The sequence below is a fragment of the Limulus polyphemus genome, unplaced genomic scaffold, assembly GCF_000517525.1.
Source record: "Limulus polyphemus unplaced genomic scaffold, Limulus_polyphemus-2.1.2 Scaffold1748, whole genome shotgun sequence".
In the NCBI taxonomy this organism is placed as follows: Eukaryota; Metazoa; Arthropoda; class Merostomata; order Xiphosura; family Limulidae; genus Limulus; species Limulus polyphemus.
The window spans coordinates 112,334-125,717 of NW_013667358.1; the positions used below are offsets into that span (position 1 = coordinate 112,334).

General features: G+C 35.9%; 1 protein-coding gene across 1 annotated transcript in view; it reads right to left on the minus strand.

The window, feature by feature from the left end:
- LOC106464816 overlaps positions 1-13,384 on the minus strand; it is a 39,806-nt gene that overhangs the window by 22,676 nt on the left and 3,746 nt on the right. The window contains exons 2-3 of the mRNA XM_022392600.1: positions 13,283-13,323; positions 2,476-2,524 (exon numbers count right to left, since the gene is read on the minus strand). Coding sequence (XP_022248308.1) covers positions 2,476-2,524; positions 13,283-13,318 — 85 coding nt within the window. The 5' untranslated portion in view covers positions 13,319-13,323. The remainder of the gene's footprint in view (positions 1-2,475; positions 2,525-13,282; positions 13,324-13,384) is intronic.

Below are 13,384 nucleotides of genomic sequence, written 5' to 3' on the forward strand. Positions count from 1 at the left end.
ACCGAAAAATACGGTAATTACTAATGAGAAACTTCTTTTTCGGAGACTATCGTAAGTAAGTTACATTAAGTGTCCTGTCCCAATTTGCTATTGGGTTATTGTTAAGTGAAAACTGTTCTAAATTCTTGACAGGTATAGTATCTGAAATGTATAGTATTCACTTGAATGTTGTTGCTGTAGTTTTTCTTCTTGTTTTTTTTTTTTTAAGAGTAAAGCTACACAATGTCTGCGCTCCACTGCGGAAATCGAACCACGGATTCTAGCGTTGTAAGTTCAGAAACTTTCCACTGGCCCATCGAGAGACTCGCTTGAAGGAATTCAGTTAGGTTTAAATACCCTAAATTCTCTTAAAGGACACTCTTCTTCTAATGTCGAGAAGCCAAAACTTCTCTGCATTTTCTGCCACGTTTTTTGCTGTATTATATATGTACTTGCCATCATACTTTTTCTTCAGACTGCTTTCTAAGTAGAGAATGTCTGAACGACCTTGAACACCTGCCCCCTGGTGGTTACAGCGGTCAACTGAAAGGTTATCTTGCCTGTGGCTAGTTTCAAATTCCAGTCACGCATGCGGAGTCTCACGCACATCTCTCTGTAATTGAAACGACCAGTACGTTCTATGGTTTTCGATTGATTTCAGCAAGAGCAGAAAGACGAAAGATACAACACTTTTCGTTACTTTGAACAAGTCCAGTATTCCTAACTGGCAGACTGAAATTTCAAGGCTGACTAAAGAAGTCAAGTCACATTTCACAGAGAGGAACCTGAAATGATTTGTCACATAATGTCTTTCTGAACAAATTAACTAGAAACTCACGTGATAACCTGTCATTTACTATTTCCAGTCATGTGTGGTTGACACGATTAATTCAACACCATAGGTTTCGACTCACGTATTGTAATCACTTCAAGAATAGCTCGCGGGCTTCAGTGAAGATGTCGCATACAGAAGGGCAAAACCAGTTTTAGTAACCACCTGTATGAAACTTCTCGAAACCTCTTTCGTTGGGTATACTGAACACACACATACGGCTCATATTTAATACAACGTACACGCCAGGAATGATAGAAACCAGATAGTAGACGCCACACTGCCGATAACCTAATGACGAAGTTGAGCATTGAAATGCCTACACGTACAAGATAAGAGGTTCAAATTTTTACATTGTTACAAGTCAGCAGTATTAATCATTCATCTTTACTCACCTCATGAGAATAAAGTTAGGGATTTTCTCATTATTGTTATTGTCCCTCTAGGATACAAAAAATATTCGGCAGCTTTAATTCAAATTTAAAGTTGACATGCGCAACTCTGAAACTTTACAGGACTGTCTTTGTTACACGGAAGTAGAGCATGCCTAAATGTAAAACTGTGCAGTATTGTCTTGGTATTCTGAACCGGAGCATGCCTAAATGTGAAACTGTACAGTATTGTCTTGGTATTCTGAACCGGAGCATGCCTAAATGTGAAACTTTACAGTATTGTCTTGGTATTCTGAAACGGAGCATGCCTAAATGTGAAACTGTGCAGTATTGTCTTAGTATTCTGAACCGGAGCATGCCTAAATGTGAAACTTTACAGTATTGTCTTGGTATTCTGAACCGGAGCATGCCTAAATGTGAAACTGTACAGTATTGTCTTGGTATTCTGAACCGGAGCATGCCTAAATGTGAAACTGTGCACTATTGTCTTGGTATTCTGAACAGGGACAATGCCTAAATGTGAAACTGTTCAGTTCCTACAGCTTATAAGCTGTCTTCACTCTGATCTCCCGATGATGGTGATGAAAATTTTGTTAATTTTTCTCATTTTAGAGTCTGACACGACCATCCATTCATATATATTTGTATTTATCTCGCAATAGACACAATATTTTGTTGTTGTTTTTTTACAATTATCATCCATAAGATGTTAAAGTTTTTATGGCATAATATACTTAGTTACAGTGAGCCAAAAGTAACCTGTGATTAATTAAAAACAAATGTGTGTGTGTGTCTTACTTCCTTCATAAGATAGGTTTAGATTTTCCACACATCTGAAAATGGAGGTTAAAACCACAACATAATTAACTGGGCCCTTTATGTCGTCATTATGACGTAAAGCTCGAGCTTATGTCAAAGTGTCAGCTACTGATTACGAATTTTTCTTTGTTTGTATAAAATATTCGACGATCCCGAACAAGCTGTAACAAGAATAACTATCGAAATAAATTTAAACAACAAACAAGAGGGAGTATTCAATAGCCGCGGCTACAATTAGATCTCGGTCAAGAGATGGAGCTATGAGCTAAAAGTTTGTACTTGAAAAAAAAACTTAGCTAAAGATGTGGATTAATACATTTGTTTATAACACTATGCATGTGCCAAGTTGTTCAAAGTTCGACTCTTGAACGTCGAAAGTTTATCTTCTTATATCTCATAACTTACTTTAACTAATTACATGAAAACTTTAATCAATAAGTCATTGTTACTTACCCGTGTTAGAGATCTCTTGACTAGTTCCTGGTTTCATTACTTGCGCCATCTGGAAAATAGTAATAGTTACTGTGTGTCATGAAAATAAAAAAATAAAATATTAATATTTCCAGCAGGATTGACACTGTTATGAAAATAAACTGCTTTCTCCCCCCCAAATCTAAGTAGAGTCTCAAATGTTATGGAAATAAACTGCTTTCTCTCCCCCCCCCCTCCAAATAAATTTATGTAGAGTCCAAGGTGTAAAACCATTTAAAACAGACGAACAGGCAAGCAATGAAAGGTTCATAAATACATTAGCATACTGAATGTACCTGGCTAGCTTGAACTTCAAAGGTAAAATAAACATGATTTTACAAATGTTTCAATTAAGTTAGAGCTATTCATAATGCCTACGGACGCACAACGATGAGCTTTATAACGCTATAATTAGGGGTTTTATCCCCGTGGTGGACACAACTTAGTTACCACTTTGTGTTAAAACAGAACAACCAGTTGTTTAAATTTTTTTTGTTCTTTACAGGAGAAACAAATTTTCACAAAATTAGGTCTAGCGCGGTATTGCAAAAATTATGTGTTCGTTTTATTGCGCGGCATCTTGTTAACGCCCACCTGTGGCGGAGCAGAAGGAATAAATCACAAAAAGCCGGTTTGTTTAGTACAGTAAACCCAAGACTCCTCCCGCTTCCCTCGAGTAAGAACGTGTTTGCAACCTTGGGTTAACATTCTTCTATCCTTGCTACAAAGAATCCTGACCATGTTTGGTTAAATAGTGAAATTGCTCAAGGTTGAGGTTGTTAGTATGACGTCATGCTCTATTATATCAGATGTGTGAGAGAAGTTGCGTCTATGACGTCATGCTCTATTATGTCAGATGTGTGAGAGAAGTTGCGTCTCGCGCGTCAGAAAATCGAATAACTTTCAAATAACGTTCTTTATTTATTCAGGCACGCTTGAACTTGTATATTTTAAATGTTTATTGGAAATATACAACAGATATTATTACTGATGGAATTAGAAAAAAAAAAAGAGTATCGTACAAATAATATTCGATAAACAACTCCCATGTAATCGCATATTAAAATAACTAATTTATTAATATTAATCTTCCTGATTTTGAAGCAAAATACTACTTAGACTTGAAAAAAAAAGTGCACGGTATGCTACCTGCGCTATGAATACCGCAGGTATGGAACCCCGGATTTTAGTGCTGTAAGTCCCAAGTTTACCGTAAGCCACATAAGAGCATATAAATGTATGATAGAAACGTAAATAAAATAAGCAAACAATACACCGTTAAAATATCACACATAAATATTTTTTATTAACAAACAGAACAAACATGTTAACGAAAAATAACAGAATAATAGGCTTATATAGAACCAGTAAAATCACTGTTGTCATAGTGACACAGTTGCAAACATATGTTTTTTTTTTCAATGAGTCATATTGTTTTTGATTACCTGTTTTATAGATTTCTCTTAGTCGCGGTGCCTCCTCGAGCCACCCATTCATATATTATATCTAAGCCTAAACCTAGACTGATTAACAGCAATAAAGCAAATTTCGGCGCCCGATCAGTAAAAGTGGGTTTTGTTTCGGGTTTCTTCCCATCTTTAATCCCACCACTTAACATGCTCGCCCTTTCAGCTGTGGGGGCGTTATAATGTTACAGTCAATTCCACTATTCGTTGGTAAAGCCCAAGAGTTGGAGGTGGGTGAAGACAACATATAAACAAATACAAATGTTATTCTTTAAATTTCTTTATCAAAATGAACTTATTAAGGAAAAAAATAAATGTTAGTTTAATTCATACTTAGTTCAAAGAATTTAACAAAAAAAACTTGCGGACGATTCAAGTACGTACATCTTTTTTCTCTTTTTTTTTGAGGTAAAGTAAATGGACAAAGTAATCCTCTCCAAGCTATGCAAGTTGATATTTTAAAATTAGACAGTGATTCACATCTTAAAATATACTGAATATTTCAAACCACACGGCCTTTAAAATTTGATACTGATACACCTAAATGTTTAAAAGTGAGAGTTATCTAAACACAGTATTTGGAAGCTCAGATTTTTTTGTTAAAGACTTCGAGCTCTACCACGTGTGAATACTTTTGTGATGAGTCAGCCTTTAAGTTGGGTGGCCTCTGGTATTGTATGAACGGAAATACGTGGAGTAATAATTCGTGGTTACGAGCCTCAGTTCGGGGATTGTTAAAATGCATATATAAATTTGTTATCGGGCTGGAACAAACGTAATTAGACCGAATAAAAATGGGCCGAGCGTGACTGTATATCTGAAATCCATGGTTCGCGTCCCATTTCCGCAAAAACAAAAACTAATGCGTTTTACACTTTGAAGCCGTGAGTGCGTTATAAGAATGACAGGTAAATCCTACTATTCGATTAAAGGAGCCAGAGTTAGCAATGGGTACTGTTGACTAAAATGCCTTCCCTATAGTCTGAATCTGTTAGTTAGACATTAGGGACGGCTATAATCTTTGTGTGAATATCAAAAAAATTAAAACGAAAAAAATTAATACATTAATCAGTTGTATTTATTTAACAAAATCATCTTATCTGTGGTTTTTTTTAGATAAAGTTTAAAGTTTTTTTCTTTGTTTTTCAAGCATAAAATTGTATCAACTATAGGAATCAAACTCAGAATCGTATTCTTTGAAGCTCTCAATCTTACCACTGAGTTATCGGGGTGGAACAAGTATTATAGATTATTTTCTAATTAATTACGCAACTGTTCCTAGTGTTAAACTGGAATATTCTGTAGAAGATTTAAGTCTTGCTTTAGTGCAAAATTACACAGTGGACTATCTGCGATGTGGATCGAACCTCGAATTTTAACGTTGTCAGCCTCGAAGCCTGCACTCAGCAACCAGAGAACTAAGCCTTTTAATAAAAAAAATCTACAAACATTTGATCGGTTGTTTTTTTCAACGACAATAAAGATATTTTCGTAATTTCTAACTATAATTATAATTGTTGCCCGCAAAAAAGGTTTAAATCTATCTTCAGCGAATAAAACGTTATCAACAATACATCAAACTGTAATGGTATTGAATAACACGCTATAATTCTAAGAAATGTAAATGCACAAGAGTTGAAACCAGTCAAAGTAACTAAAAGAATCATCAGAAATCAACAAATCATAGACAGTTTGCATAATAAGTGTTATCATATCTACATAATTTCGATTACAGTCCTTTTTTTTTTCTCTTGTGCTGACCAATACAAATGACTACTTTATTATTTAGAGACACTTTCGAAAGCTGTAAAATTTTACATGAATCTAAAAATATATCGCATCATTATCAACCTTGTAATCCCCCCCCCCCAAAGGGAAATACTTTGAATTAAGTACAACGGATATTGCACCTTTTCTTTGTAAAGATCTAAACAATAAAGAGTTAACGATGTGCATGATTATAAAGCTTGAACAATAATAAATGCAACGCATTTCTCTGCTGTTTTTTTTCTCTATAATTGCTATCCGCTTCACGAGTCTGACAGGACAAATAAATGATGTTTCGTCGTCCGTTAAAAGCACTTCAAATATGAACATTTCTAGAACATTATGAGAAATTTATACTTGAGAAATATTTTAATGATTGATGATAAACACCAGGTAGACTATATATATGTTTTGAAAATATTTAAATGTAACAAGAAAAAAATAGTGATACTAAAAGTTATATAAATAGCGACTTTTATATGCTAAATTTACTTGTTGAAAAGCGTTATATACTGCTTGTCAAATGTATAGGTGAAATAATAAATTTTGCGGTGGACTTACAACGCTAGAAGCCTGGTTTCGATACCCGTGGTGGATAGAGCACAGATAGCTCATTGCGCAGCTTTGTGCTTAACTAAAATAATAATAAGTTTGACATTAAATGAACTGGATTTGCATTTTTCATTTATACACGTGAAATCAATAATAGTAAAAATTGTAGCGCCGCTGAACTTTTGTGAAATTAATAATAATAATAATTGTAGCGCCGCTGAATTATCGTGAAATTAATGATATTTATAGCGCCACTGAGCTTTCGTGAAATTTATAATAATATTTGTAGCGCCGCTGAACTTTTGTGCAATTAATAATAATACTTGTAGCGCCGCTGAACTTTTGTGAAATTAATAATAATACTTGTAGCATCGCTGAACTTTCGTGACTGGTACTAAAGTTGTGTAAATTAACGAGAGTAGAATTTGATGAGCGACAAGAAGGAAGTGTCATAGTGTTTAACCTAATGCTACAGATAAGCCAATAACATTGTATTTTACTTAAATTCAATAAGAATAACAAAAGTTAGTTCTTTAATTTTTTTTTTTATAATTGACATCTACACGTTATAAATATGTACCGTGAAAAAAAAAACCAACAACAACAAAAGGCCACAAAAAATCGTATATCTTGGAACAACAAAAGGCCACAAAAAATCGTATATCTTGGAACAACAAAAGGCCACAAAAAATCGTATATCTTGGACTCGGTTGGTTTACTTTTCAATATATTTCTAACGAATCCACAAGTTCTGAATGTGGCTCACCGGTAAGTTTAAGTACTTATAGCGCTAAAATCCGAGTTTCGATACCCGCGGCACAGTGCAGATAGCTCGTTGTGTAACTTTACGCTATATCACAAACAAACAAACGGAAAAACTTGCATCTTTTAGACTGAAGATCCTGCATCTTTTAGACCAAAAATACTTTCATCTTTAAGATCGAAAAATATGTATCTTTTAGACTGAAGAACCTGCATCTTTAGACTGAAGAACCTGCATCTTTTAGACTGAAGAACCTGCATCTTTAGACTGAAAAACCTGCATCTTTTAGACTGAAGAACCTGCATCTTTTAGACTGAAGAACCTGCATCTTTTAGACCAAAAATACTTTCATCTTTAAGATCGAAAAACCTGCATCTTTAGACTGAAGAACTTGCATCTTTAGACTGAAGAACCTGCATCTTTAGACTGAAAAACCTGCATCTTTTAGACTGAAGAACTTGCATCTTTTAGACTGAAGAACCTGCATCTTTTAGACCAAAAATACTTTCATCTTTAAGATCGAAAAACATGCATCTTTTAGACCAAAAATACTTTTATTTTTAAGATCGAAAAACATGCATCTTTTAGACCAAACTTATTTTAATCTTTAAGATCGAAAAACATGCATTTTTTTAGACTGAATAACCTGCATCTTTTAGACCAAAAATACTTTCATTTTTAAAATCGAAAAATATGCATCTTTTAGACTGAAGAACTTGCTTCCTTTAGGCTTTATTTTTAATGCCGAAGTTCATTGGAGGTGAACTTTTGTCTATTTTTTATCAATGAATAAGACCCCCAGTAGCACAGCGGTATGTCTGCAGACTTACAACGCTAGAAACCGGGTTTCAATACCCGTGGTGGGCAGTGCACAGACAGCCCGTTGTGTAGCTTTGTGCTTAAATTCAAACAAACAAAGAAAATCAATGAATACGAATGCACGTATGTGTCAGGATTATCTAATTTGATACAGTAAATTCAAAATTCATTTTATTTGCTTGGATTTTGTCAAAGGACAGTTTCTCGAAACTGGACACAGTCACGTTGACCATTTGAAGTAACAAACCACAATTACGCCATGCGTAAGCTTTAGTAAAAACGAAATGTGATCTGATTCATACGAGTTTTAGCTTTATTCGTGCAGACATATAAACTACAATTTGACCAAATAGCAGTTGTGAAACTAAACACATCTCGCCTCCGGGAAGGCTATAAGACTGGGTATTTTATTCTTTTTTTATGACCACGTACGTTCTGTTTTGTTTTCTTTTTTTTTGGTTTCTCACAAGAAGAAAAGAGAAATCGTGATCCTGTTCTCTGGCGGGAACAATTAGAGTCAGCTCACATAATAAGATACCCAGCTCGGCAGGTTCAACCCTGACTTCTAAGGGTTGTCAGCTGGAATCGTCAGTCTGGCTGCCTTCTTTATGTTCAAGACATTTAACATATATATGTGTGTGTGTGTGTGTGTGTGTGTTAGAATTTTCCCACAGAGCTACACAAGAGCAATCTGCGCCATAATTGTGAACTCATAGACTACAGAAGCGGTAGCACCCACCGCCAACTCTTGCCTAATCAAATAGTGGAAAAAGGAATGTGAGTCACAAACCTCCACATTTACAGTCCGGGTACGGTAACCTCTTGGCCACGCCTGGTCCTTCAACGTATGCATTAACTGACTTTTTGTGACGCTTCGTTTACAGGGCCTAAGTATTCAATAGAAGTCTTCTACTGAATATTCTCAATTGAATTTCTTTACAGGTTACTTTAATCATTAATATATATCATTGGAGTAATATTACTTCGTGGTAAGCAGTGGCGCAGTGCTAAACTACGAAGTGAGGAGTTGCCATGATCTCCATTGACCCCCCCCCCTCCACATACTCCCAGACAGAACAGCAAATTATTGAACTGGCTATTTGATATTACTATATTGTTTACTAGTTAATTATATGCTCTGAAAATCATTGCTTGATATATATAATACCGTGAAGCAACAGTATAGAAAGGTGGCTTAATGATAAAAACTTTATTTTATATAAAGGGATCCATATTAGAGACATAATTATAATTTCATCGATTCATGTTTGAATATCTATATATGGAAAAAAGTAACAAGAGAAATAATGCGCATTAGAAGCATGGATGCAGCGCTACCCCTGTACGCGTAGAGAGGGGTCGGCGCTTCTTCGTGACCCCACAGAACCACAACAGCGATAGCAAAACTGATAATAAATCAAATCACTTATTTATTTATTTTTACTAGCTCTATAGGTATTTATTTCTAGTAAAAAACGCGTATAACAACATTTTGAAATATGTCTTGTTTGTTGTACTTAGCTGAAGATTGAACATCTTTCTCGTTAGTAGAACTCATCACGAAGGAAAGGCTGCAGAACAAAAATGATTATTGATAAATTTTGATGCAGTAGTGTCATCGGTAGCGGCGTACATCAAACAAGATGTCATTGAAGCATATATGTATATACACACAAATACATAAATATACGATTGCCAGGAAATAATTAAAGTTTGCATAGCTTTGTGCTTAATTACAAACAAACCTTCCTAGTAACCAATGTGTTATCTGTGCTCTGCCCACCACGGGTATCGATACCCGGATTCTAGCGTTGTAAGTCCGCAGACATACCGCTGTGTCACTGCGGAGCTATGAGGAAGGTAAGGAACTGCTAATTTACAAAGGGGCATTTTGCCTTATTACAAAGTTGGAGGGATCACTAGTTTTTCTCTTTGACTTTTCTATTTCCTCAGGTTTGCTTATTACTGTGATATATGTTTCACACACACACCCAGATATGACAGAGTTGTCTGTCCGTTGTCACAACTTCAATAGCTTTTGTGAGGAACTCACTGCTAATCTCGAAAATCGAGTTTTAATGAATAAAAAAACCTGACAAACGGTTGGTTTTGGCAACTATTTCAAATTTTACAAAGTGAAGCCTCGCCAGAGGAAAGTGGCGTTTGATGGCGCGCGTAGTCCGGGTACGTAAATAAACAGTTTGTATGTAATGACTGAAAATGCCTTTCGTTTTTACTTTGAATAACTTTTTATGTTTTTCATTGTCGTTACTTTTTTAAGCCCGGTATTGACGGGTATCTTTCAATTGTACACAAACTATAGCATATGTTGAGAACTGAATGGTTTAAAATGTAAACTGTTTCTTAAAAAATAAGAAGATAACAAAATATTCGCAACTCTGACTTACAGCGTTTTGAATTGTGTTGAATATGAATAAAAATGCAAATACTCAAGTTGGTTTTTTATATCGATACTGACATGTACTTCAACATGAAGTAATAAATTGACGAATAAATCTCGCAGTAAAGCGCATCATGTGTGGAGAAGGAAAGTAAAAAATTCGTTAATCCGAAGAATAAAATACGCTGTTTAAACGTACATTCAGCTCTAACGACAAACCTATAGACATACTAAAAACGGAGTCGACAACCCACGACCTCCGAGTATCGTGCTGATCTTTGCCAGCATATGGGTGCGGGATGGCCCTGTGGTGGAGCTATGGATTTCAAATCTTGTGAGCTGGGTTCAAATCGGTGCGAGACCACAAAATACCTCCCACACACCACACACACACACACTATAAGTTATGGATGAATAATAAGAGTGACAGTCAATTCTTCAGCGTGGATGGTAGATGCCGCTGACTAGCTGCCTTTCCTTTGGTCGGTAGTACAAAATTAAGGACGCCGGTAGAAAGCCTTAGTAGCTTTGGCATAAATACAGACGGTTGGCTCCTGTTCACTTCCACGTTACATACGCTTCAGTCTGTATACAAAAAGCCCGGCATGGCTAGGTGGTTAGGGCGCTCGACTAGCAATCTGCGGGTCGCTGGTTCGAATCCCTGTTATACCAAACATGCGCGCCCTTTTAGCCGTGGGGGTGTTATAATGTGACGGTCAATCCCACTATTCCTTGGTAAAAGAGTAGCCCAAGAGTTGGCGGTGGGTGGTGATGACTAGCTGCCCTACACTGCTAAATTATGGACGGCTAGTGCAGATAGCCCACGTGTAGCTTTGCGCGAAATTCAAAACAAACAAACAACTGTTTTCCAAAAAAATATAATTTTAAACTTTGAAAAAAAGAAAAGATGACTGCATAAATGTTTGGATTGGCTTTCCTTGCATCAATCTTGTTTAAAAAAAGAGTCCAAGTACGCAGGCTATGAGCTGCTAGGCTTAAGGACTCTATAGAGTCTAGAGTATACTGCGGCTCTTCAAAATGGGCTCTCACTCCGTAAAAAAAGTTGCCAACCCCTTGTATTAAAGTGTGTAATATGGGAGCTAGGGTACTTTCATCTGTTATACAGAGTGCGGTCTATAAAACGATGTTATCCACACACAGAAATGTCAGTTTGGAGTGCTATGGGACGATAACGTTGAAACATACACATGAAAGGCGCGAAAACGATCTGACAAAACAGGAGGGAGTTTGAAGCCACTCAGCATTCCAGCATGTTTAATACTCAGACTCTTGTCATAGTTCGGTGTTGTAAAACAAAAACATATAAACTCACGTTAAATAACAGAACTCCATTCAAAGCTGAGAACTGTGGTTTTAACAGTGTTAACTCTCGCCTGTCCTTCTTGATCGACGAGAGAGTAGTCACCCAACAGACGTACTATGTGACTTTAGGTGGAAACATTAGTTGGAGCACTCTGTTTTTGTGCGTTTGTGTGTATGTGTAGAGTGACTAATAACAGTCACTATTGATTTTCAAAATGATACACCAAAAAATATATTAATAAATAAAATAGAGAATAGATCTCTTCAGTGACTCTCAAGTTAACCACAAAACAATTAACAGTAACATGTGTTTGTAACCGAGTTATTAAAGACAATACACAAGACACGATGTTATTGTTATGTCACAGAAAAATATATTGTTTTAGGCAGTGGAAAAAAATTAATGGACTCTTCTTGGTTTGTTTTCTGTGTAAAGTGACACTGCAGTCTCTATGCTGAGTCCTTACAAGCACGACTAGTTGTGCAAACAGCGGGTGCTGCTGACTAGTTGCCTACCCGCTTGTCAGCTCTTCTAAATTAGGGACAGCTATACCTGAACAACAAGCTATCTCCACTATGCCGACTGGGAGGGATATAATCCGGAATTTTAGCATTATAAGCCTACTAGCTTACCACTGAACTTTATTAAAGCGATATCTATAAAATCGTAATGCGTGAATATAGACATATATTTGACCTTGTGCGTTCATTGTTGGTATTATACTGATAAACATAATTGCTTTAAAAAAACAAAAAATAAGATTAGTAATGAAATACAAGGTGGTCCCAAGTTATCTTTCTAATTTTAAAATTTAATAATTAGATAATTAAAGAAATATAACCTTGCAGCTTTCAACATCTTGTAGCCCAACTCAAACAGTTTCTATTAATATGTCAGCAGATTTCTACGTGTGCACCATTAGTGGTTCTTTGCAAGTCTAACCGATATTCGGCTTCAGTATACGTTTGCTGTAACATGTCAATAGTTATAGTGGTGATTACATCCGTTATCCTGGACTTTAGCTCCGTGATGTTTGCTATAGGTGTGTGATACACGATATCCTTCACATACCCCCAAAGAAAGAAAAAGTCTAGTGGAGTGATGTCTGGTAAACACGGAAGCCACAGAATTGGCCCACCCCTGACCAATCTATCGCATTGAGCCTTTTCTTGCACGGTTACCATGTTACGAGGTAATACTAATTACTGGGGTGAAAACAACAACAATAACAAAAAAAACAAGACAACTATTGGAATTGGGCTACAAGATATTGAAAACTGTATTTCTTTAGTTATTTAATTATTAAATTCTAAGATAGGAAAGATAATTTTGGTACACCTTGTACAGGTTAACGAACTTAATCTGTTGATTTAGAAATATATACAATAACAGTCAAACATCTTACTACTTCGCGTTAGCTGGAGCACCAAAATAATATCAGAAAGATCCTTATTCAGTAAACAAAGACGATTCTCAGCCTTTGAGAAACAGCATTTAAATGCTACAGTTTACTGGTTTACTGCCGATTGACCTCATGCCATCTTAACAAAATGACCCAGATATGAATGGTTGGCAACACGAACAGTAACAACGTCAGTCCGGAGATTTTAACAACTTTTAATTAATGGTTTGAAAGATTGCAATAGACAAAAACATAATAAGGCTAAAAAGAGAAAAGGAAGAACAAAGAAACTTACCAGACAAAGATATAACGGCACCCAGTACGCCTTCATATTGCCTGTGAATGTAAAAAAAGTAGGTCAGATAAAGATTGTTTGTTTTAAGTATGCACAAAGCTG